The sequence below is a fragment of the Oryctolagus cuniculus genome, chromosome 12 (genome assembly GCF_051225735.1).
Source record: "Oryctolagus cuniculus isolate XC-2025 breed Fujian yellow rabbit chromosome 12, ASM5122573v1, whole genome shotgun sequence".
NCBI classification, from domain to species: Eukaryota; Metazoa; Chordata; class Mammalia; order Lagomorpha; family Leporidae; genus Oryctolagus; species Oryctolagus cuniculus.
In genome coordinates this window covers 71,379,551-71,404,434 of record NC_142878.1, presented here as the reverse complement: position 1 = coordinate 71,404,434, position 24,884 = coordinate 71,379,551, and the positions used below count along the sequence as shown (strand labels likewise).

At 40.8% G+C, this 24,884-nt stretch overlaps 1 protein-coding gene and 1 long non-coding RNA gene across 3 annotated transcripts in view; one reads left to right on the top strand and one right to left on the bottom strand.

Annotated features, from left to right (window-relative positions):
• Positions 1-24,884, top strand: part of FBN1 (fibrillin 1) — a 258,038-nt gene that overhangs the window by 217,166 nt on the left and 15,988 nt on the right. Inside the window, exons 46-58 of one of the 2 annotated variants that reach the window (XM_051822402.3) lie at positions 1,979-2,104; positions 4,629-4,745; positions 5,477-5,605; positions 6,232-6,351; positions 8,722-8,847; positions 13,034-13,183; positions 13,896-13,961; positions 14,203-14,319; positions 16,840-16,959; positions 17,987-18,109; positions 19,660-19,791; positions 22,123-22,248; positions 22,827-23,033. In XM_051822402.3, coding sequence (XP_051678362.1) covers positions 1,979-2,104; positions 4,629-4,745; positions 5,477-5,605; positions 6,232-6,351; positions 8,722-8,847; positions 13,034-13,183; positions 13,896-13,961; positions 14,203-14,319; positions 16,840-16,959; positions 17,987-18,109; positions 19,660-19,791; positions 22,123-22,248; positions 22,827-23,033 — 1,659 coding nt within the window. Of the gene's footprint in view, positions 1-1,978; positions 2,105-4,628; positions 4,746-5,476; positions 5,606-6,231; positions 6,352-8,721; positions 8,848-13,033; positions 13,184-13,895; positions 13,962-14,202; positions 14,320-16,839; positions 16,960-17,986; positions 18,110-19,659; positions 19,792-22,122; positions 22,249-22,557; positions 22,773-22,826; positions 23,034-24,884 lie in introns of those variants that run through there. The other variant, XM_051822403.3, reaches the window with a different exon arrangement.
• On the bottom strand, positions 4,950-8,313 carry LOC138844681 (uncharacterized). Its single transcript, XR_011380906.1, has 2 exons — positions 8,173-8,313; positions 4,950-5,693 (listed from the first exon to the last, which is right to left on the bottom strand). It is a non-coding gene; the product is annotated as an uncharacterized LOC138844681 (long non-coding RNA).

Below are 24,884 nucleotides of genomic sequence, written 5' to 3'. Positions count from 1 at the left end.
AAGAGAAGAACAAAAACTCCCTCTTACTCATAAGACTTTTATTTGAATTACTAAATGCATCATTTCATAGTCCACACAATAGCTGACCATAGCAGCCATATTGTAATGAGAGATCTGAGAAAAGATTTAGCTACCTAAGTTCTGGGATGCTAATCTGACCTCGGGAGCTGCATGGTTACAGCAGAAGCACTCCCTTCTGAGATATCCTTGCCCAGCTAAAGACAAGAGGCATTTTCCTCCCAGCCACTGCCTCCTAGTTCCTCCCCCACACCACTCTTGTGCACTGTTGGCGGGGGGGGGGGGGGGGGGGCATGACAGCTTTTTTCCCTCAGTAGCCCATTCAACCCTCCTATCCCAACTTTTCATATGATCTCCTGGGAGTTTTAAATCTTGGTGCTTGTATAAACCCAGTTTTCTGGTGTTAAAACAAGATGAAAACTTCACAATCAAATTCTCTTGAGTTATAGCTTTCTATTCTACCAATAGAACCTCCATATTTCATTAAATTCTATCATGAAATAAGCAGTGGATGAGAGATGATTCTTAATTGAAGACCCCTTTAGTGCTCTCTATTTCCTTATGCTACCCTGACATAAGGTCGGTCTGGTCCCCCACACACTCCCAGGTCCAGCACTGCCGAGGGTGCCAGTGGCTTGGGATATCATGTTAGACCCTGACACCTGCCCTACTTCCTCAAGAACAACTCCTTTCATTGAGCTTGGGAGTGAAAATCAATTTCCTCTGCCTATCTTGGGGAAATTCTGGTCATTTCAAACCTATTTTCTCAAATAGGAAGCATGTTTTGTTAAGTAGCTCTTTTACACAGGGTAGCAGTAACTCCTGAACTGCTCCATCTCAAGTTCCCATCCAGTGATGTACTCCTCCTCACTTTTAAAAGTTTGGTGATTCCTCAGCCCCAGCAAGAGGTAGTGATATAAATGGCAGCTAGAACACATGGAACAGAGGATATACCTTTCCTCTGGGATGGGAAAGGTTATCTGTGCAGCAAAATGTATTCATTCCCAATTGCTGTTTCCTGGTGAACGCAGCATGCGAACAGCAAGTCTGGGTTTTCCTGTTAAGAGCAGGATGCTCTACAGCATTCGCTGCAAAGATGACAGAGTGTTTTCTTTTGTGAGAGTAGGAAAATCAGGACGATACAGTGCTCTTCAGATTACATTTACTCTGAACGCAGTTTTGAGAGCTTTAGAAAAATCAGAGACACAAATAAGCATGTAATTACATTGTTTGCTAATTCATGCATTAAATTCTGCCCCTTAGCTAATCAGATTTCAGGAAAGCAACAAAGATTCAGTGGATAACAAATATAAGTTAGAGCTTACAGGCTGGCAGAAGCAAGTTGGGAGGGTTTTCCCTCAAATAAATATGAATAGAGAACAAAAACATCATTAGGATTATCAGGTGCTGCTGGAGCCATGTTGGACATGAAGGCGTGGTTCAGATGGAGTAAAAGGTTATGGGACTAAGAAGAACAATGAGGTGGAACTTGAACGAGGGACAGCATGGGTTATCCATTGACAAAAACTTAACCTTAGCGATGTGATTTGTTTGACTTTGATGTAAATTAACAGGAGCCATAAAAGTGTCCATGACTTGGGGTAGCAAATCTTGACTAGACAAAACATCTCAATTAATTCTACAGATCATGACACCACTTAGGCAGCTAATCAGCCAGAAAATCCTCCTAACTAGATTTTCTCCCCTCGCTACTTCCCAGTTTTCTCATCTTTCAGAACATTTTGGTTCCTGTCACTGGTTTTCATTCTTTCATGCATTATTATACTCTGAATCTCCTTCATAAATGAGAGTCTTAACCACTTTTGAGGCAAAAGTAGGCATAATGCCAGTGTCCAGTTCACTAATTTAGTTTAGAGCTGGAGTTAATCCTAGAACAATACTTAGTCATTCAACTAGATTTTGTTTCCATTCAAATGCTCAAGGTGCTTTTTATTTACAGATCGCAACGAATGTCAAGAAATCCCCAATATATGCAGCCATGGGCAGTGCATTGACACTGTTGGGAGTTTTTATTGCCTTTGCCATACAGGTTTTAAAACAAACGCTGATCAAACCATGTGTTTGGGTAAGTTTGTGTTATTTCATTTTTCCCCTTCATCTCCTATTGGGTAATGCATTTGCATCCAAATACTTATGAAATTTAACACTAAGTCTCCAGTAGTTGTGTTGCTATTTACAGAATAAAAACACAGGCAACTGGACAGCTATAACATCTTATTTAATGTTAAGCAATCTGAACTTAATAAACTTCTTCCTTGATATGCATTTGATTAAGGAATAAATAAGAAAGGATTAAGACACAAATTAATTTTTGTTAATATTGATAGCCTATTATTCTTTTTAAACCTCTATGTGAATTCCCATCATTAGAAAAGATTCAGTTTTTGAGTATGAGAATGGGTATTTTTTTCTGAACAATCTGTAGTTTGGACCAGATCCTCAGAGGCAGATTTAGGGACTGGTGCTGTGGCATAGTAGGTAAATCCACCGCCTGCAATGCCAGCATCCCATTTGGGCATCAGTTCGAGTCCCGGCTGCTCCACTTCTGATTCATCTCTCTGCTATGGCCTGGAAAAGCAGTAGAAAATGGCCCATGTCCTTGGGCCCCTGCATGCCTGTGGGAGACCTCGAAGAAGCTCCTGGCTCCTGGCTTCGGATCGGCTCATCTCTGGCCATTATGGCCATCTAGGGAGTGAACCAGCAGATGAAAGACCTCTCTATTTCTCTCTGCCTCTACAGATCCTTTGATTTTTTTTTTTTAAGATTTATGTATTTATTTGAAAGTCAGAATTTCAAAGAGGGTTGGGGGAGAGACACAGAGATCTTCCATCTGCCGTTCACTCCCCAGATGGCTGCAATAGCCAGGCCAAATCCAGGAGCTTCATCTGGATCTCCCACATGGGTGGCAGGGGCCCAGACATGGGCCCATTTTGTGCTGCTTTTCCAGGCCATTTGCTAATGAGAACTGGATTGGAAGTGGAGCAGTCCAGACTCTAACTGGCACCCAAATGGAATGCTGGCACCTCAGGCAGCTGCTTACCCACTCTGCCACAACACTGGCCTCTACAGACCCTGTAAAGGCAATAATAATAATAGTAAATAAATAAATAAATAAATAAAAAATAAGAAAAAAAATATTTTTCTAGAGAAAAAAGCTCTGAATTTTAAATCTCTGCCTTGGTTTATTTTGTCAAGCTGTTGATTTAAAATAAACTTTATAACATGTAATCAATCTTCTCTCCTCTTCTTTCTTTTTCTACTCCAATGCAACACCCATTACATCTTTGGGGAACTTTTAGAACGTGAGTTAGTTTCACAGCTGAAGAAGAACAATCACTAGAGTAATGTTTAAACTGCTTGTCTTTGGCTTTAACTGGATTCGTCCATTAGGGAACATTCTCGTAAAGGTTTGTCTACCCTGGAGTAATGACACATTTGAAGCTGAAGCAGCATAATCATCCTGGCTCATCACCCTTGCATAACCGTTAGAAATTACCCAACTCTCTCCTTCCATCTGAATGTTATGGAACCCCTTAACAAAGAACCTGCCCAACCAAAGAGTTTCACCAACATGGCTGAAATCAATCAGTTGATTGCTGGCATAGTGACTCCTCTGGATATAGTCTTCACACACACTCTGTTAGACCCATTTTGAGGTCAGAAATAGCTTCCTGATTTGGATTCACAAATAATCTATCTTCATGTCCAAAATCTGGGCAGGAAGAAAATCATACATATGATCATACCGTTCTGGCATCCTTAGTTTTTTTTAACCTTCCACTCCTTCTCTATCCCTTCATCCTTGCCCTTTCTTTTTGTGTCTCTTTCTTTCAAATCAGCAATATCAAATGTCCTTCATTGAAATTGTTAATTTCCTCTTAGCTGCTGTGGCTAGTTGCAAAGACACAAAGATACTAAGATAGCTCTATGAAATAGTGAAAGAGAAAATTCATAAGCCAATAAAAAGAAATAATATTGGAAGAATGCACAAGAGAACCAAATAGAATGTCATCACACTAGGATAGTTTAGAAAAAGGAGATAATTATCATTGTTGGAAGTTATATGTTTAAGAAGTGACTTGGAAAAGTGAAAGGATGTCTAAAGTGGCAAGTGAGCTAGAAAGCAAAGTTATTTTGTTGTTGATTTCAGGGTAATGCCAGGTGAGTCACTACTTTTTGGTAAATTGGAGTGAGAATCTTAGAGGCTGAAGTGTGCCAAAGGTGGCAACAAATCAAGACCCAGATGAGCACAGAATTTTTCCATTTTCAAGTGAAAATATTTGAGAAAAGTGGCAAGGGTGGAGAATTCTAGAAGTAAATAGAATAAAATAATTCTTGTCCAGTTCTCATGTCCTTAGCTTGCCTCCTTTCACATTCCAACCATGAATAGGATGGAGTCCCAAGGTTTAGAACTTTGCCTCTTGCTGGTTTCTCACTACCACTGGTGGAGCTAATACTGGCACCCACAAGTTCTCAGGCTACATGTGAGATTTTGTGAACCCCAAAATGCTTTTTTACTCCCCCTAGTAACTACAAAAGTGCTTTTTCCACTAGTAATTATGTTTCTCTGTGGACTGTGTTCCTACTAGACATAAATGAGTGTGAAAGAGATGCCTGTGGGAATGGAACTTGCCGAAACACGATTGGCTCCTTCAACTGCCGCTGCAACCATGGTTTCATCCTGTCTCACAACAACGACTGCATAGGTGCGTGTGCAAAAGTGTTCACTGCCAAAGCAAGTCAGTTTTACGTGTGTTCTTTAGAATTAGCATCACCTCTAGTGTGTTGGCTGTCTTTTAAAATAGATGCCATTTTATGCATAACAGTTGGTTATAGATCTTGTCAGATATAATGTGCTAATTAAGTATCAAATCTAGTCACTATATTACTTTGATTACAATGTTCATGAGCATCTATAATTTTTTATTCTTTGTATAGAAATTACATGATTCAGGAACAATGTTGACATTCTTGTCCAGATGATTCACTGTAGTCTCTTAAAAGAAATAAATTACTAAATCTATAAAATTGCCCATGTAAAACATGCTAGGCAACAGTAATAAACCAAATTTTTTCTGTGCTAGAGATTAATTTTTTATACTTCTGATTGCAAGAATATTAAATATTTCATTCAGCTGAATTGTGTGTTAGTAGATTGGTTTTAACTTTTCAAAAATCAAAGATAATCAAGGTGAAACATAAATTCTCATATAGATGATCAGTTTCTAACAGAATCATGTAATCATGTAATCTTGTTGTTAGTTTTGTAACAATAGCCAGGTCTATTGTTACAAATTAAATTTGCACTGTAATCTCCTAGATTTGGCAGAGCCAGCAAAAGCCTCTGAAGCTCAAAATAAGTATATTTTCCCCTTAGAGCATTGTTGGGATTATGACATTTTCATTGGAATTTATTAAAGGTTTTTGTTTTTGGCAGATGTTGATGAATGTGCAACTGGAAATGGGAACCTCTGCAGAAATGGCCAGTGTATCAATACGGTGGGCTCCTTCCAGTGTCAGTGCAATGAAGGCTACGAGGTGGCTCCGGATGGGAGGACCTGTGTGGGTAAGTGCAGGGCTGCAGAGACCCAGGATACAGCGTTCCCGGAGGTCAAAGACTGTGTGTCCGCATCCTGACCCTTCCTTCTGGAAATCTGCAAGAAAAATCAGAGTACGGTTAACTGATCCAACCTCTAAGGACTGTGTGTGTGTGTCTGCACACACACATGTGATACACTTATATGCCATATATAATCACTTTCCCTTATTTCTAAAAATTAAGTCATTGTACTCAGAGAGGAGTTATATTTAACAGTCAAGTAGTTAAATTGTTCTGTAAACAGTTGTGATTTCATCCCTGTTTTTTTCTTTAAAATACTGTTTTGTAAACTACTATTTAATCTTTTAGGTATCCTCAAAATCTTCATACTCACTTTTCATGTTACAGTTTGCTAGAAATGCTTAATCCTTGTCAGGTAAAATAAAATGTATTTGTTATATTGTATACTTTTGAAACCTGATAAAGCTTACTTTTATTATCATTTATCTTTCTCCTCATCAGAATTTTGTCTACTTTAATTAGCTTTACATATTTCTTTGATTTAATTCCAGTTTTTTTGAATTTTGTTTGCTTGATGAAAATCATATCAATGGGCACCTCTTCCTTATTTTTTTCCTTTTCTATCTTTGCAGACATCAACGAATGTCTTCTAGAACCTGGAAAATGTGCACCAGGTACCTGTCAAAACTTGGATGGGTCCTACAGATGCATTTGCCCACCTGGATACAGTCTGCAAAATGACAAGTGTGAAGGTAGGAGAGCTATCGATGTTTGTAAATGGGCAGTACTGGTCACTGCACTGGAATTACCAAACCAGAGAGTTTTTGTATGTGTGTGTGTGTGTGGTGTCTTCATTTTTTAATATTTTATCAGAAACAAATCCAAGGGCAAAAGATATGATTGTAGCCTCATCTTTCTGGCCCAGATGAGAGAACAGCTCATTCTGTGTCAATCTCTAGTGTAATTATTTTGCTCTGTGTGTATAGCTGGCCATACAGTCTTGACCTTTTTCCACAAAATTTTATATGGCTTGTAAAAATTCCGTGTCACACTTCAGTTATTCATGAAGTATGTGTTTTTAAATGGCAGTAGTTTGCAACTAATTTAATATCAACTGATTGCAACTGATTTAAAATCACTAAGTGCTCACATTCAAGACTGAGTATGGTTATATGACTTGTCTATGTTGTTTTCACCTATGGAGTAGTATAAATGTGTTATTACAAATACATTTTCAAAAAAAATTTATAGCATTGCATTCCTTTGATTTCAACACATGTCATGACATTGAGTGAAAGACATTAAATTACCAGATCTCCATAAATAAATAGGAGTGAAAAAACTTTCAAGAAGTCATCTAGCTCATGAATTTCCTTTTAAACAGATCTGTATCTAATCCACAGTGAATGATAATTTTCTGCACTTTTAACATGTCAATGTGAAATTTTATATGTTCAAATTTAAAAAGCAAAGGATTGATGCTTTAAACGGAAGTACAAATGAAAACTATTATTTTACTTTTATTAATGATTGGTTTTATTTGTTCCATGATGAATATGTAATTCACCTAAAAGGAAAACAATGAAGATATATAGAAATAAAAACATTTTTCAAATGGTTAATAAGTATTCCAGTTCTACAATCTTTGTCCCCATTCATAAGAGGTTGGCACCTACAGGTTTATTTCTGCCACAAGTGAAGGAATCATAATAATGATGACAAAAACAAACATTTGACCATTTTTACAAAACTTAATTTTTTTGTTAAGAAAATATTGGATGTATAAGTAAAAGAGTGTGAGAATGGAGTAATTTGATCATCAACAGTGGTTTGGATTCATTAATGAGCCACAGGTTTCATGACACAATTATAAATGCAACCTTCTACCACAGAATGAGGAAAAAGCTGATTTTGCATTGTCCATAATCACTGTGCATTCCACATTTCTAGAATAACTCCTTGTGATATTTACAATTTTAAGTCAAGATAATGGAGTTAATTTCGTAACTTTTCTTAGTTGGATCTCTTGAGAATAAATTGTGTAAGTGAATACATTTTAGTGTGGGTAGAATTCTTTTCACAAACATGTCAAAGTAAAGAGCCCCAAGATACAAGAGATATTTTGTGTTTTGTTGGAAAACAAAATGTTTTCATAAACATAGTATGACTCAGAGTTAAGACTTACCACTTTCTGCACTACAAATTCCTACTGAAAGTCAGGGGAGAGATGGGTGAGTTAGCAGAATAGAGTGGCCATACTTTTCCGTAAGTTGGGTGATCAAATAATTAATGACCAAACCAAGACAACTTTAAAAGTGAAAAAGGGCACTAATAGTGAAGTTAGGTCAACATGCATGAGCAGGAACTCTTCTAAGCAAACTAGGACTGTTCAAACTTGGCTGCAGACCACCCCTGCAGGAGCTAAGATGCGTTCTATGCTGAAGAAAACTTGCCACAATTCTGAGTGTATCAGGTCCTCTTAGCTCTCCAAAGAAAAAGCAACATGCAAATCAGAGTTAAGAGCTTCATCTTTTGTGCTGTCTTTAGTTTGTACTACAGAGGGGTGTACTTACCTTTGTGAGCATTGGTGTCCTTGTAAAATTCATAGTTCTAGGACTCTAGAATAGGGTGTTGGGAGAAGCTCTGTGGATGGGTGGAGGGGAATGCATGTGGTACACAGGCCTGCATGTCACATCGATTGGCTGACTGTTGACACAGTTTACAGCACAGCTTTTCTGCTTACTGTGCAGTGGTGCAGTGGGACTCTGGAGTTTCTTGTTTCTTTCCTAGCCTAGGATTGCATAAAATTACTCTAGGTTTTCTGATCAGCCAAGCAACTCAGTCCAAGCAACTCAGTCCAAGTAAGAAAAGTTTACCACTGCACTCCTTAGAAGGTGCTTGCAGATTCCATTTTTACATCAGGAGGTTTCAAAACTAAATTTTTTTTTAAAATCACCACAGCTTAAAAATTGATACAGGAAAATGTCATTGAGATAGGGAACAATAACTTCATTATTTGAATGGTTTTAAAACTCCATTGTCCTTTGTCCTCTACCATTTTGCATCTGGTACCTGATGTTGTCTCTGTTGTGTTTTGACTTTGACACATGTAATTCTTGTAGATATTGATGAGTGTGTGGAAGAGCCAGAAATCTGTGCGCTGGGCACATGCAGTAACACTGAAGGCAGCTTCAAGTGTCTGTGTCCAGAAGGGTTCTCCTTGTCCTCCACTGGAAGAAGATGCCAAGGTAAATGTCTTTGAAGCCTTTGGACTTTCATTACTCTGTGTTTATTTGGTGTGGTCTTACGTTTTAAACATGGCACAGCTCCGACTCATTGTGAACGAGAAGATGGCGAATTTTCATTCACCCAGAGGTCTAATGATTACCAGATGTCAGAAGGTTTGTTTCTACTTTTAAGGTTAAAAACTCATCCATCAAGTTATGGTTGCTTATACAACTCTCTTGGCACCTCAGCCTGTCTCTCCTCTAAGAACACAGATGGTGATGGGCCCAGCCATGGGGGGTCACCATGAGCCACTGGAACAACAAAGCAGGGGGAGGGGGAGTCAGTGGGGCCCTCCCTGCCTCAGAAGAGGTAACCTGCTTAGTTGTGGGCCAAACCCAGACTTCCAGACAGAAATATCACAGCTCAAACCATGATCCCCCCGGTAGATGGTGCCCATCCCTTATAGCTCAAGTTCTTTAAGGAAACGGAAAAATAAATGTAAAGTGACTGAGAGTCTTGCAGGGTCACAGTCCATTTTCAGGAAAAATATTTGTCAACTATTTCAGTAAAGATTGTTAGGGATTTGCCAGGTTGACTTTCCAAAAACAAAACAAAACAAAAAACATCAAAAGAAGTCTGAACTTCAGTATAACACAGTATGTGCTTAAGTTCCAGAAACCTGGTTAGATGTTTCTAAAACTGCAATCCTATGTGGCTATCTACTTATTCAAAATAGTCTATTGAGTTCTGGTTAGGGGTGGGAAATACACACACATATGCATTTTCTACCAGTGTTTTTGTTGCTGGATTGTTATTATTTTATTGTTGGGTTGGAATTTTTTATTTGGTGTGTGTGTGTATGTGTGTGTGTGTGTGTGTGTGTGTATAGTTTTGTTCCCCTGTTAGCAAATAAGAAGCACTGGATATCATTTAAGTTTCCAAAACTGGATTTGGGGCCCAAGATCTGCCATTTTTAGCCTGGAGTAATCCATTTAATCTCTGGGATGCTCTGTTTCTTCATTTTAAGCAATAACAGCTTCCCAAATGAATCCTACTGAATATATATAGACTCTTGTTATTGTTATTATAATTGCCTGATTAACTTCTTTTCAACTGGGCATTTTAGAAACAAGGAGAGAGTGAGAATTCTCAGGATGGTTCGATCTTGTAGAGCTGTTAAAGAGTTAAGTACATCTTAGAGTGGTGGTAGTGAAGTGGGTGCTTAATTCAAACGGCTATTCTGTCCATGTAGTACAGACCAGCTAGATAAATTCAAACTCCTTCTCCCTTGTTTTTGTGTGCCTTTGGCTTGGCCTGAGTTTGGAAAGAAAGCAGTGAGAAACCAGGTGTGAATCTGCCGATGTGGCAGGCCAGAGGAACTCCTCGGCTATTAATTCAATTTGCACTGGCCTGTCACAGAGAGCAGGCTAGCACTGCAGGAAGAATCAGCCCAGCTGTGAGCAGCCCAGACACATGCTCGGCTCCAGGAAGCAGAGCCAGGATTGAGGAATGCAAGCAGCAAAAGTGACTTTCTTGTAGTTCTGATGAAATTTCAGGGGTCATTAAGGGTCCTGTGCAGGTGGACTGGTAAACAGGCATCCTGACGAGCCCTGGTTAATATGTGTGGGTGAACAGGGCTCTCTTTTCCACTTGCAAGGCACCTTTGATTAATAAACCAATTCTACAGAATCACCACAAGCAAAAGTAAATTTCCCACAGAGTGCAGATTTTGTTGGAGCCAGGAAATTAAAAGCTGGGTTTTTCTTGTAAGATGAAAAATTAGGAGTCAGATTTCTATTGCCCATGAAATGAGAAAACTCCACAGAACCATGGCTTATGTTTCTGTAGTAGCAATGCTGTGGGACTCAGATGGACAGGCCCTGGCCTAGAAGACCACAGGTATAAATTGACCACTCCCACTTGCAGAATTTAATTATTGGAATTTGTCACTGAGGCTGACTTGAAACCTCATGCGATTCTCAGTCTAATGCCAAGTATATTTTTTCGAGATTTATTTATTCATTTATCTTAAAGGCAGAGTTACAGAGAGGCAGAGGCACAGAAAGAAATAGGGAGAGAGAGGTCTTCCATCCACTGGTTCACTCCCCAAATGGCCACAGTGGCCAAAGTTGGGCCGATCTAGAGCCAGGAGTCAGGAGCTTCTTCAGAGTCTCCCATGCGGGTGCCCAAGTGCTTGGGCCATCTTCCACTGCTTTCCTAGGCCACAGCAGAGAGCTGGATTGAAAGTGGAACAGCTGGGACTGGAACAGGTGCCCATATGGGATGCTGGCACTGCAGACAGTGGCTTTACCTGCTACACCATAGCGCTGGCCACTGCCAAGAATATTTTTTAGGGGTAGATGGGGTGGGGGAGATAAGGCCAGGGTCTGGAACAAGATTAGTGACTAAAAGAAAAGAAAGTGAGAATTTCTGCACACCAGTATTAGAAAACAAATGTCTGTAGACTAAAAGAAACTGTACAAACTGGAAAACAAAGGAGAGTTCAGTTTTAGTATATTTAGTGAAACATTTTTGTGAATACTTACTGAATTATACTTAAGACAGTTGTATGCATAAATAAAACAAGATCGATAAATGCAAAAGATTGAATGTGACGAAGAACTTGAGGAATGAAAGAAATAAAAAGGTGTTCTACAAGAAATGATAGTTTGGGAAATCTTCGAGTTTCTCAGCAAAGGAAATATTTGGGTAGCAAATATGTTGCATGACAAGGCCCTTGACCTCCGGAAGGGTAGTTCAATGAAAGGTGCCTGCCATGAGAGACGTGGAAGTGTTGTAGAAACTAGAGATGATTGATTTATGTGGAAGAGTTGAATAAGTTCATCAAAGAGGCCAGCTGGATTTGACCTAAGGAGCTTGGCAAATATAATACACTAGACCAGATAGTTAGATAGAGATAATTTTTAACTTAAATCCATGGAATCTTTTCCTGTTATCTTTGGCAACGTGGTAACCTTACACTCTGTCCCATGTCATGAAATCAAAGCTGGTGAAACTGTCTCAATAGGAAGGCAATGGGTGGCTGTGATAGTTTGCTTCCTGGGACTGAAAGACAGTAGCTGGAGGAAATGAAAAAGGCAGAGGTGGTCAGACATAAAGAAAGAGGAACTGTGCAAAGTGGCTACAAAAGCCTTTTCTTACAATCTGCCAATTTTAGCCTCTGTATAGAGAGAGGAGTTTTGCAAGGCTTCGGAAGTCACATTGGAGGGAAAGCACACCCTAGACCCCTGGATGAGCTCACTTTTTAGAGTCACCAGTTTGTTCTATAAGAAGTAGGAAGTTTCCAAGCCTGTGTCAAGCAGTGTTGGAGAATTTTGCAAGAAGTAGGTGCCATTTTCCTTTTGTAGTCACCAAACAATAAGTGATATTAAAATATATTTTATTAAAATATAAATATTTTAATTTAATTTTAAATTAAATTAAATATTTTAATTAAAATATATATTTGAAAGACAAACTGTTGTACTCCCTCCCACCCACAGACCCTTTTCTTCTTCTTGCCTTCCCTTCCTCTGTTTAGCTCAGGCAAGCTTCTGTCAAAAATATAATATTGACATGATATGTGTATGTTTATATAAAATCTGCAAAAAAGCCCCACTTGTGTTTGTAGCAGACAACTTCACGAACAGCTGCTTCAGTGACATGTCCTTGTGGTGTGTTTTCTACAAAGTTGCTGGTTCTTTATTTGACTTTCGTGATCTGGGGTTTGATTTTGGTTTCAGGACTTAGAGGTCATAGAATCAATGCCAAAGTGTGATATCTCAATAAAGAGTAAAACTAGCAGGGCTCCCTTACTCCAGAGTGCTTGTTAACCCATGTAAGTAGAGCAATCAATGAAGGGGTCTTATGAATGATTCTGTCTGTGAGTGTTCCAATCCTGAAGTCACGATGGATTTCAGATTTGAAAAATTACAGTATTGGACTTTATTTTAGACATCAGAATATTTTAAAGTATTGGCTAAAATAAGAAATGAGAAAGTAAGAGCTCCACTGATTTGTTCACTAGGTCTCACTATGAAAGTCACCTGTGACTTTAGTGATGTCAGCTCAGTTACTCTTATAATCACTGAAGGTGTTGCTGTGCTGCAGAGAACACATTTGCTAGGATGCACTGTTTCTTATTCATTACTCTAAGAAAGATCCAGTAGGAAAGCAACTCAAGAGTATTATGAATTTATGTTGCAGATTTGCGAATGAGCTACTGTTACGCAAAGTTTGAAGGAGGAAAGTGTTCATCACCCAAGTCCAGAAATCACTCCAAACAGGAATGCTGCTGTGCCTTGAAGGGGGAAGGCTGGGGAGACCCCTGTGAGCTGTGTCCCACTGAACCGGATGGTATGTCTGACATCTGCGGTCTCTTTGAGCCCTTCAAGGCATAGGTGGGCCATGAAATACGATTGTAGGCCTCTCCTTTATTTTAAAAGATTTATTTATTTTATTTGAAAGGCAAAGTTACAGGGTGGAGGCTGCAGGGGGTGGTAGGTGTTGGAGAGATGTCTTCCATATGCCAGTTCACTCCTCAGATGGCTGCAACAGCCAGGGTTCAGCCAGGACAAAGCCAGGAACCTGGAACTCCATCCTGGTCTCCACATGGGTGGCAGGGGCCCACACACTTGGTCCAAGTTCTGCTGCTTTCCCAGGTGCATTAGCAGGGACCTGGATCAGAAATGGAACAACTGAGACTCAAACTGGCACTCTAATGGAGTGCTGGTATTGCAGGCAGCAGCTTAACCAGCTGATTAAGCCAGCCCTGATTGTGGGCCTTAGAGACTGTAAGACCATTTAATTAAAAGTCTAATAAGAATACTCACTGAAAATGATTTTATCCCAGGAGCTAGTTAGTTGTTTTCTTTTTTAGCTGTGTTAGGAATCAGAGCTCCCCAAGGGACTGGCATCACACCTTTGGGAGTCTTGTTGGCTTCCCCCAGTTTCTGGGCTTGTCCTGTTCATCATTTCTCAGTGTGTGCAGCATGTGGTCATTGCCTGGGGAGAAGCTGTGACTGATTGCCTTGGAGCTACCTATTAACACGTGTGTGTCTCACTGCAGAGGCTTTCCGCCAGATCTGTCCCTATGGAAGTGGGATCATCGTGGGGCCTGATGATTCTGCGGTCGGTGAGTAGCCTGTGCTACATTCTCAGCATTTCTGAATACTCTCAACCAGCCCCTTCATTACCCTGTTCCCAGTCATTTTTATTCCTCCGCATCTAATTTGAAACATTAAGCCCTACTTTTTTTTCATTTCATGTGGATACCGGTTGTATTGTGAGATTAGATATTTTAGCGGTTAAATCCTGAAACGATCAGAGTTAGCCTTAATGTTTTTTTAAAGGCTTTTTTTCCTCCTTTTTTTAAGATATGGATGAGTGCAAAGAACCTGATGTCTGTAAGCACGGGCAGTGCATCAACACCGACGGCTCCTATCGCTGCGAGTGTCCCTTTGGTTATATTCTAGAAGGCAATGAGTGTGTAGGTGAGTAATGAGTGAGTTTCTCCCATCAGGATTTTACACATCAGAAATCAAGCCATCGAGTACTCACATCTGGACATTTATGTATTGAGATAGGACTTGTAAGTTTCACCCATCCATTCAGGTCTCCTTGCTTAGAACACTAGCTGAGTCACCTTCCTGTGCCAGGCTAAGCGCAGTGAGGGGCTAAGCAGTGGACAAAGCAGACAAGGTGCTTGTAGGTGAAATTAGAAAACGAAATTTTTAGGGGCATAATCTTATTCCTTATATTAGTGTATAAAATACAAAACTTAATTTGCATTTCATTACATGGAGTGATATGAAAGGTTATGTTATCCAGTATGAATTCTTCTTGTTTTAACTCTGTTATTAAAATTTCAAAGAATGGCTCCTGTGGCCTCCTTTTGAACCTTAATCTATACTAAAGTCAAATTACATCCAAGCATCACATTTCTTTATCTAAAATTCTAAAACAATTTGACATAAACTGAATTAATAATTGCATTACCTATGAGGTTTGTCTGTATAGACTACAAAGTTCTCTTTGTACACAAGGAATCAAGATGTAAGAATTTCATCCCCAGCTATCAGAGCTCCAGCAGTGTCTTTATCTTTTCCAGACTTTAGAATATAATGCTTTTCAGGCAAGCTCTGAAAGTCAATAATAATGTGGTTTTTATTAACATGAAGAAGATATAATATTGCTTTAACTTTTATTTAGTAAATATAAATTTCTAAAGTACAGTTTATGGATTACAATGGCTTTTCCCCCTATAACTTCCCTCCCACCCACACCCCTCCCATCTCCTGCTCCCTCTCCCATTCCATTCACATCAAGATTCATTTTCAATTCTCTTTATATACAGAAGATCAATTTAGTATATATTAAGTAAAGATTTCATCAGTTTGCCCCCACACAGAACACAAAGTGCAAAATACTGTTTGAGCACTAGTCATAGCATTAATTCACATTGACTACACATTAAGGACAGAGATCCTACATGAGGAGTAAGTGCACAGTGACTCCTGTTGTTGACTTAACAAATTGACACTCTTGTTTAAGGCGTCAGCAATCTCCCCAGGCTCTAGTCATGAGTTGCCAACACCATGGAAGCCCCCTGAGCTCACCGACTTTGATCTTGAAGAAATAATATTCTTAACAGGGCAATGTGGTTTAATAGCAGAACAAAAGCAAGTTTGTCAATGTTTTCTTTTGGACTCTCTAGTTAATGATGTTGTTTACATGCAAGATGGGCCACCTTCCTTGGCTCTCTACCATACCATCTTACCTTCACTTTCAGACTTCAGAACCCACGGGTAAAACATAACCCTTGACAGCAGTCCATCACCCTTCTATGCCTTAGATAGCTAAAATATCAATGTTAGTTCTCAAAAATCTTCCTTTCCAAAGGGAAGATATTCTCCCCCAAGGGGTGTATCAGAACAGTGAGAGTCCTAGGTGGATGGCTTAGGAGGCACATATAATTTCTTTTATTTTTTTTTCTATTTTTTGACAGGCAGAGTGGATAGTGAGAGAGAGAGAGAGACAGAGAGAAAGGTCTTCCTTTACCGTTGGTTCACCCTCCAATGGCCGCCGCGGGCCGGCGCGCTGCAGCCAGTGCACCGCGCTGATCCGATGGCAGGAGCCAGGTACTTATCCTGGTCTCCCATGGGGTGCAGGGCCCAAGGACTTGGGCCATCCTCCACTGCACTCCGGGCCACAGCAGAGAGCTGGCCTGGAAGAGGGGCAACCGGGACAGAATCCGGTGCCCCAACCGGGACTAGAACCCAGTGTGCCGGCACTGCAAGGCAGAGGATTAGCCTAGTGAGCTGCGGCGCCGGCCTAGGAGGCACATATAATTTTTAGATCTCCAGGGTAAGATGTGTCCTTTCTCTACAGCTGTTTAGAGGAATCATACCCTAAACATATTTTTCCTATCCTTTCTTTTGCCTGATGTGAGCCATCTGGTTTCAACAGAATCAACAAAATCTATTTGAATCTTGGTTTTAGCCAGTGTATTACTTCTGCTTAACCTCTGATCTCTGATTTTGTGTAAGTTTAGTCTTCTATTTTATATCTGGCAAGAATCCATCATGTTTAAAGCTTCCTAGAGAGTGATGTAATGAAAAGCCAAACTGGATATATATTTCAAACTTTAAACAAGCACATAGTTTCAGTTGGTTGTAAGAACCTTGTTTTAACCATTAGAGCATCTACTCCCAGTAGTAGATTTACTTCCTCATAAGGTGGGAGGTGGGAGAAATTCACAGAGAGAAGCTCTTTTATAGGGGCTGGAAGTCTTATGTACTGGCAGTCTCACTACTGAGCAAATCAAATTTCACATCTATGAACCCAAGATAATAAGACATATGTGCTCCTTTCTTGCAAGAACAGAATGAGAATTAATCAAGATGTTACAAGTCAAAGTGCTCTGATAGAATGAAAGGTATTATCTGACTGGCAAACATGTTTTATCTCAGTTCATCCTGGATGACTTTGAACCCACTTCTGGTCACTTACAGATACTGATGAGTGTTCTGTGGGCAATCCTTGTGGAAATGGAACCTGCAAGAATGTCATTGGAGGTTTCGAATGCACCTGTGAGGAAGGATTTGAGCCTGGTCCTATGATGACATGTGAAGGTAAGTCTGTTAAACACAGAATTGTTGGTTATGTACGAGCCATGGGAACAGTTGATTGATGATAATCCTAAATATTAAATACCATTCTGGGTTTATAGAATGAAGAACATCTGGGCCGGATTAGCCATGTCATCCTTTCTTTTCTGTGTGGCCTCCTGTCTGCAGAGAATCTAAGATCTAGGTGGCCCAGGGCACAAGTTAGGCTGTAAAGCACTAACTTGTGTGTGCCCCTACTAATTATTCTTGGATACAGCTGCTTTCTGTTCACTGACTTCTTTCTAATTTTCTAATTCTCTTCTTTCTCTTTGGCCCTCATGCTCCCTTTCTTTTCTTCTCTCATTTTCTCTTCTTTTCTACTGATAGAAACATTTGTACACAGAGATAGCCACTAGCATTCTGCAGCCATCTGGAGGCAATCCTAACAAGAGGTTGCCTGTGTCATATAAGCACCTGAAAACTGTCAGTCAGTGTGCCTGGTAAGATGCATGGAAGGGAGGAAAAGGAAGCAAGCCTCCAGCACGGTGGTTGTCAGGGAGGTCGCTGGACCAAGCTGCATCAGCATCATCTGGGAACTTGCTAGACATTCAGATTTTCAGGCCTCATTCCAGATCTCTTGAATCAGAAATTCATAAGGGTGGGGCCTAATAATCTTCTAGATGATCTTGCATTCTCAAGTTGAGATCCCTGGGCCTAAGGAAAGAATGGAGAGGAAGTGAAGCTAGAGGGTGAAGTTGGTGTTCAGTTTTCAAAAAGTCTTCCATATGTAGAGAGACCTACAATTTCTCTAAATAACCCTTAATAATTTTAACAGGACAGCAAGCATAGACTGAGACTGTATTGAGAGACCCAGAATAAATGGCCATCTTGCTTACACCGAATATAATGACAGTAACTCATTTTGTAATTCTCTAGAAATCAGAAACTGCTTATACCATATGTAAAACAATGAAGCACTTGAACTTTTTGCAAAATTATGTGACTTTTTAAAATATATGACCCACTATTTTCTTATTTCCTTCTGCTGCAGATATAAATGAATGTGCCCAGAATCCTCTGCTCTGTGCCTTCCGATGCGTAAACACTTACGGGTCTTATGAATGCAAATGTCCCGCTGGATATGTCCTCAGAGAAGACAGGAGGATGTGCAAAGGTGAGACATCTTTCTTCAAGGTCACCTAAGCCAGGGAGCTCTAACTCCACCTACAAAGCTTCCTTTAAGACGGGAGGGCTGAGGATTGCAGAACATAGATAGTCCATGGGTAATACGGGGGTTGTTACTGCCACCTTTCCCCTAAACTGATGCATAAAGCATCCGAAACAGGGTGAAGGGGTTCACTCTAGGGGTTCACCGTGCATTGCCTGCCTCCAGCATGTCGGCCATTGTACAAGATGTGAAGATAGAATAGGACCCACATACAAGAAACTCAATGTGAAGTTGTTGACACAAAGATAATAAATAATCCTAATGCTGTATGATAAATGTTATAGGGTTATATACACAAAATGGGAATCACGGAGCTTGCCCATGGAGGGCTCTCTGACTTACTTCTCCTCCCAAGTTCTTACATGAGCAGACACCTGCTCTCTCAGGAGGCCTTCAGTGCAGTTTTGCTGGAGGGTGGGGAAATTTCCTGAGATCTCCTCATCAGATGCATAATAAAGACCAAATGTCTCAGCTAAGAGCATTTCAGAGTGAATGATACATAGGGAAGGACGTGCAGTAGGACAGAAAGTGAAGAGTCAGGAAACCCAACTCGCCCCAGAAGGAAAAAAAATTAAGAATCATTAGAAAATTTCCGCCGATGCCTTTCTTTTCTTCAAAGTATAAAAACAAAGCTTTTATTATAGAAAGATTATTCCAAAATATATTAATATTATTATGTTAAAACAATGTCATTATATATTCTTTTGTTAAAATTATTATATAATAGAAGTTTTGGTTTATCAGTATATTATAATCCATTATAGTGTTATGTTGTGATTATAATGTTTATATTATCATATATTTCCATTATAATGCTATTATAATGATTATATTATATTATGGATTATTATATTATAATTATATAAGACTTCTTAATTTCATTAGAAAGAATTAGAAAGCATGCTTCAACGAAGGATTATGAACATTAAAGGAAGGGAATAGAGGCAAGGCTTTTTCTATTTACTTATTTATTTTCATTTTATTTGAAAGGAGAGAGAAAAAGGCAGAGTTCTCCCATTCAGTGTTTCACTCCCCAGATGCCCACAACCACCAGGCTGTGCCAGGCCAAATCCAGGAGCCCGGAACTCAAACTGAGTCTCCCGCATGTGGTGGCAGGGATCCAATTACGTGAGCCATCACTTGCTGCCTCCCAGGGCACGCAGTGACAGCTGGATTGAAAGTGGAGGAGCTGGGATCCAGTCAGACGCTCTGTTACAGGATGTGGACATCCTGCACAGTGACTCAGCCACACAACGAGCCCCTGCCCCAGAGCATGCTTTCTCCAGAAGTTATCATTTGGTTGGGGAGCAATTTCAAAGCTGCTTAGAAGCCTCTTTCCCATTTTTAAGGGGTCAATGTCCAGGAATGCAAAGGAAATAAAGCCAAACCTGAAATAACACAGATGAAAATTGGTTATTTACTACCATTTTATGTTTCAAAGGCAGGTGGCTAACACAGCTTGTTTTATAAATTTGGGATTGTACATTTTGTTACAGATGAGGACGAATGTGAAGAGGGAAAGCATGACTGTGCCGAAAAACAAATGGAATGCAAGAACCTCATCGGCACTTACATGTGCATCTGTGGACCTGGGTATCAGCGGAGACCCGACGGCGAAGGCTGCGTAGGTAAGAGAATCTCTGCCCTAGGTGCATGGGAGGGGACGGTAGACAGAGGAACCTGGGCTTAGACAGCCATCTGCCGTCTCACCTGTGATGTAACTATCCATGGAAGTCCCCTGGCCTCTCAGTTACTTACGAATTCCAAGAGCACTGTCATTCTCTCCCTCTGAGCTGGTTTTTCACCACTTTCTCAACTCATTTTGCTGGCAATACTGGAAGATCAGACCTTGCCTGTATTCCCTTCATTTCCTTTATTTACCCCTTTGTTGACTTGGGGGCAGTTCTGTCTGCCACACTGGGGTACTTCCCTATCAACTCTGCTGTAAGTGAACTGACATTGAATATAGATGCCCGCTCCCTCCGAGCTAGGAGTGTCTGTAAACCCTGCATCTCCCTCTGGAAAGCCTAGTCTTGCCCAGCGTGGGGTCCAGGCACTGGTACCTTTTAGGCTTCCCAGGTGACTATATTGTGAACCCAGCATGAGAACCACAGTTTTAGACTAGGGGTTGGCAAATGGAAGCTTGCATGCCAAATCCAGCCTGTCAACCTGCCTTTTGTTTTGGGAGAAAGTTTTATTGGAGTATACCTATAACCACTCATTTACATATTATCTGTGACTGCTTTTGTGCCACAATGGCAGAGTCAAGTAGTTTTAACAGAGACCATATGATATGGATTACAAGACCTGAAATACTTACTATCTGACTATATAATTATTATATATATAATATATATGATTATTATTTACTAACTGGAGTTTCTAGATCTCTGCTATGGCAACAAATACTGGAGAAAATTATTATTATTATTATTACTATTATTACTCTCACATGCACTCTCTCCCTTTTTTAAAATAAATGACATCCAAAAGATATTTTATGATGTCAGTTAAGAAAATTAAGATGCCATTGTCCCATCACTCTGTAAAATAAAGAATTAAATAAAAATTGAAGAACAGACTTTAAAAGCACAGAAAAAGAAAATATGTGGATTAATGATCAGGCACTGGATCCTCCTGGATCAGTAGTTCTCAACCTCAGCTGCACACTGGAAAGCACTCGGGGAGCTTGTGTCCCATGTTAGCCTTCTGATTTGCATGCCCTGGGGTGGCTTGGGCTGCAGGATTTTTAGCTGTTGCACCATTGCTTTGGGTGTGCCTTTCCAACTCTCTCTCTCCCAGTGTGATCTCTGTCTCAGGGACTCTGAACCATTCTTTAATCATGGGAGGCGTCTAAGCAAATTACTTATGAGCTTTCTAAATAATCAGCAGACAATTCAAAGAACCTCTAGTTATTTTAATTGTTATAAATCAGGGAGACTGGATTATGTTTTATTATTTCTTAATAACATTGTTAAAATAATAAACATAATGTATATTGAATTTGAAGATTAGGCAAATTCCTAGTCAACACTGACCATTACACATGTTATCTGAGAAAGTATTATACAATATTTTAACATGTCAATCTTCAATTTTTTTCCTTTGCTTGAAATAATCTTCTGGGATTATTTGCATAGTGATACATAAATATTTAAATTTTTAAAGGTACAGTATAAGTATACATAAATACTACCATCTATGTTTAAGTATAGAAAATGCCGCGGGTTATGTTTTTAAGAGCAGAGAGGATGTGGCCATTTTTTGCAGCAACTCAGATACTGCTGAGGAAGCCTGCATCCCACACCAGAGTATCTAATTTTGAGTCCCAGTTCCACTTCTGATCCAGCTTCCTGCTAATGTGCACCCCCAGAGGCAACAGCGATGTCTTAAGAAATTTGGGTCCTGCCACCCACATGGGAGATTCAGATTAAGTTCCAGGCACCTGGCTTCAGGTTGGCCTAGTCCTGGTTGTCGCAGGCATTTGGGGAGTGAACTAGTGGATGACAGATCTCTCTTGCTTTCAAATAAAAATAAATAAATAAATAATAAAGAGCAGAGGTACATGCACACGCATACACACACATACCACACACATACACATAATGTTGTTATGTATATGTATGGTCTGTCTCTGGAAGGAGACTTTGGAAATTGACAGCTGTATTGCTGGCCTCTGAAGAGAGGAAAACTGGTGGCTGGAGAACAGGAAAGGAAGGGGGTATGTGCCAAAAACCCTTGTGTACCTTTTAAATTTTGAACCATGCAGATAGATTACCTAATCACAAACTAAATTTAAAAGGAAGAAAGGAAAGAAGGGAGAAAAGAAGAAGGAGCGGAGAGAGGAGAGAGAAAACAAGAGGGGACGGAGGGAGGGAGGGAAGGAAGGAAGGGCTTATCCTTATATAAAATAGTCACGTGACTACTTTTGTTTCTGGTCCTTCGATGAAAACAAACAGATGAGAATGAGTGTCAGACCAAGCCGGGGATCTGTGAGAACGGGCGCTGTATCAACACCCGCGGGAGCTACACCTGCGAATGCAACGACGGGTTCACAGCCAGCCCCGCCCAGGATGAGTGCCTTGGTGAGTACAGTCCGCAGGATGCTTTCGTAACCTTGACCTCTGCGTTGCGATGCTTGAAACACAGATCTCTTGTTTGGAATAAGTGAAAGTGTCCAGATTTGCGGGAGGGTTAGCAATGCTCATGTTTGGGGGATGACTTAGTGACCGCGATAGTCCGTTGGGTTTAGCACCACCCTGTAGCAACATTCTGCCTGTGCTTATTGTGTCACTGAGTCATTTGTTTGGAATTTTTCTCTTGGCTGCTTTTGTAAGCCTGGTGATCAGGACACATTTCCAAATGTTTCTCTGCCCCTCTCTCTATCTATATAGAATGGCGATTTGCCCATGTTTCTGGGAACAGTTGGAGCACGAGCATGCCCGGGCCGATGCCTTTCTGCCTACTTCCTGAATTTCTTGTCTTGTCTCCCTCAGACGCCATCCTTTCTCTCTCACTGCTGTCTGCAGCTTTCCCTTCTCGCTCCTTCTCACCCAGGGTAAAGTGTTGCATCCTTTTTGGTTTTTATATCTGACCAAATTCTTACTAGCCCTGGTATGCTCATAACATTTCCTGACACGCTCTTTGTCACTGTCCCTTCCAGACAACCGGGAAGGGTACTGCTTCACAGAGGTGCTGCAGAACATGTGCCAGATTGGCTCAAGCAACAGGAACCCTGTCACCAAGTCCGAATGCTGCTGTGATGGCGGCAGGGGCTGGGGTCCCCACTGTGAGATCTGCCCTTTCCAGGGCACCGTGGCTTTCAAAAAGCTCTGTCCTCATGGCCGAGGATTCATGACCAACGGAGCAGGTACTTCATTTTCTACTCATTTGTGACCACTGGAGCAGGCACTTCATTTATGGCCCCAGAATGTTTTCAGGCAATTTCGTTTTCTGTGAAAAACAGGTGAGAGTATGGAACCTAAACTGGGGACCTAGGTTGAGCTGCACAGTTGAGATGGACACAGTTCTTCATAATGGTGTTCCAGACGCTCAGGGCTGGGTTGCTAAACTGTCCTTGGTCCTCTTGATGAAGTTGTGTGTGCTTGAGTCCCAGCCTAAGCATCTTAAGGGGTCCTCAGCTCTTAAACAGAAGTTGCCATAGCTTGATTAGTAAGAAAACAACTTTGGGCCGGCGCCGCGGCTCAATAGGCTAATCCTCCACCTGCGGCGCCGGCACACCGGGTTCTAGTCCCGGTCGGGGCACCGGATTCTGTCTCGGCTGCCCCTCTTCCAGGCCAGCTCTCTGCTGTGGCCCAGGAAGGCAGTGGAGGATGGCCCAAGTGCTTGGGCCCTGCACCCGCATGGGAGACCAGGGGAAGCACCTGGCTCCTGGCTTTGGATCAGCGCAGTGCACCAGCCGCAGCGGCCATTGGAGGGTGAACCAACGGTAAAGGAAGGCCTTTCTCTCTGTCTTTCTCTCTCTCACTGTCCACTCTGCCTGTCAAAAATAAATAAATAAATAAATGAAACAACTTTTTAGGTGAGCCTTGTAATATGATCATAAAATTCCCAAACCAGATGACCAATATATTTTTTAACTCATAAAATGAGCAAAAAATGTATTGCTGAATAAACCCAAACATGTCTGAGAAAACACAAGCTGCCTTAACTAGGGGTGGCAGGCTGTCAGTGCCTGAGGGGGCTCTGGCCCCTCACAAATGCAAGTGCTGTGTGGATCAAGAGTATCTAGAATGGGATTGTACTTCATAAAAGAACTGGGAATAGCAGAGAATGATGGGGAGGGGCTCCTTGGGAGGGAATTGGAAGTAAGAAGGAAAGAAGGAGGTTCATAAGGATATTGTGTTCATCATGGGAAGATGGGACTGATGACAGAATAGCAGAACTGGGCGTGGGAAAGGACAGAACAGGACAGGTCAGGTGGAGTGACCAAAAGCAACTTGTGATTCTTTGGAGGATGTAAAAATGAGATATTGGAAAGACTCATGTCTTGAGACTGGTGAGAGCATGTTAAATTGCCCTTCAGGGTAAACTTGAAAAGGTCAGACACACCCAGTTGTTGGTATTAAATGATTGTCTGGCAGTCGAGGTTGGATAACTCATGTGCGAAGTACTTTTATTGGCACCCTGCCAAGCACTAAGGAACTAGATGGATCATGAGGTGGAGGACAGTGGCTTTATTGCTCAATTTTGCATATTGACCAAGTCTTTCTCCCTGTGGTGGAGCAAAGGGTGAGGATCTCCCTTTCTTAGCAGGCTGCAGAAACCCAGTCCCATTGTCGACGCTGGAGCCCTGGTTCCCTCCTCTGCATGATGGTGTATTTTGATATTTTTCAGGACTAAGGTCAAACACATCAAAACAGAATATTAAACAATAAAAATAACACCCTACTTTCCTTCTTATTTTGAATATGCAATATTAGATTAAAAAGGAGGGGAGTTCCTTGGCAAAGGTCCATTGCTGTGATTCCTTCGTGAGATCTCAGCAGGAGGCAATCCTGATGTCTAATCAGCATGGTTTGCCTATCGACCGAGAAGGCAAAAAGAATATAAGCATAGAAAGCCAAGTTATCTTTAAAGTCTTACTCTGTTTTATACTTTTAAAATGTATATAAAAGGAACAAATTCCATGTATTTCATGTATACAGTTTTAAGAGCATAATGATACCTCCCACCCTATTCTCCCTCATTCCCACTCTCT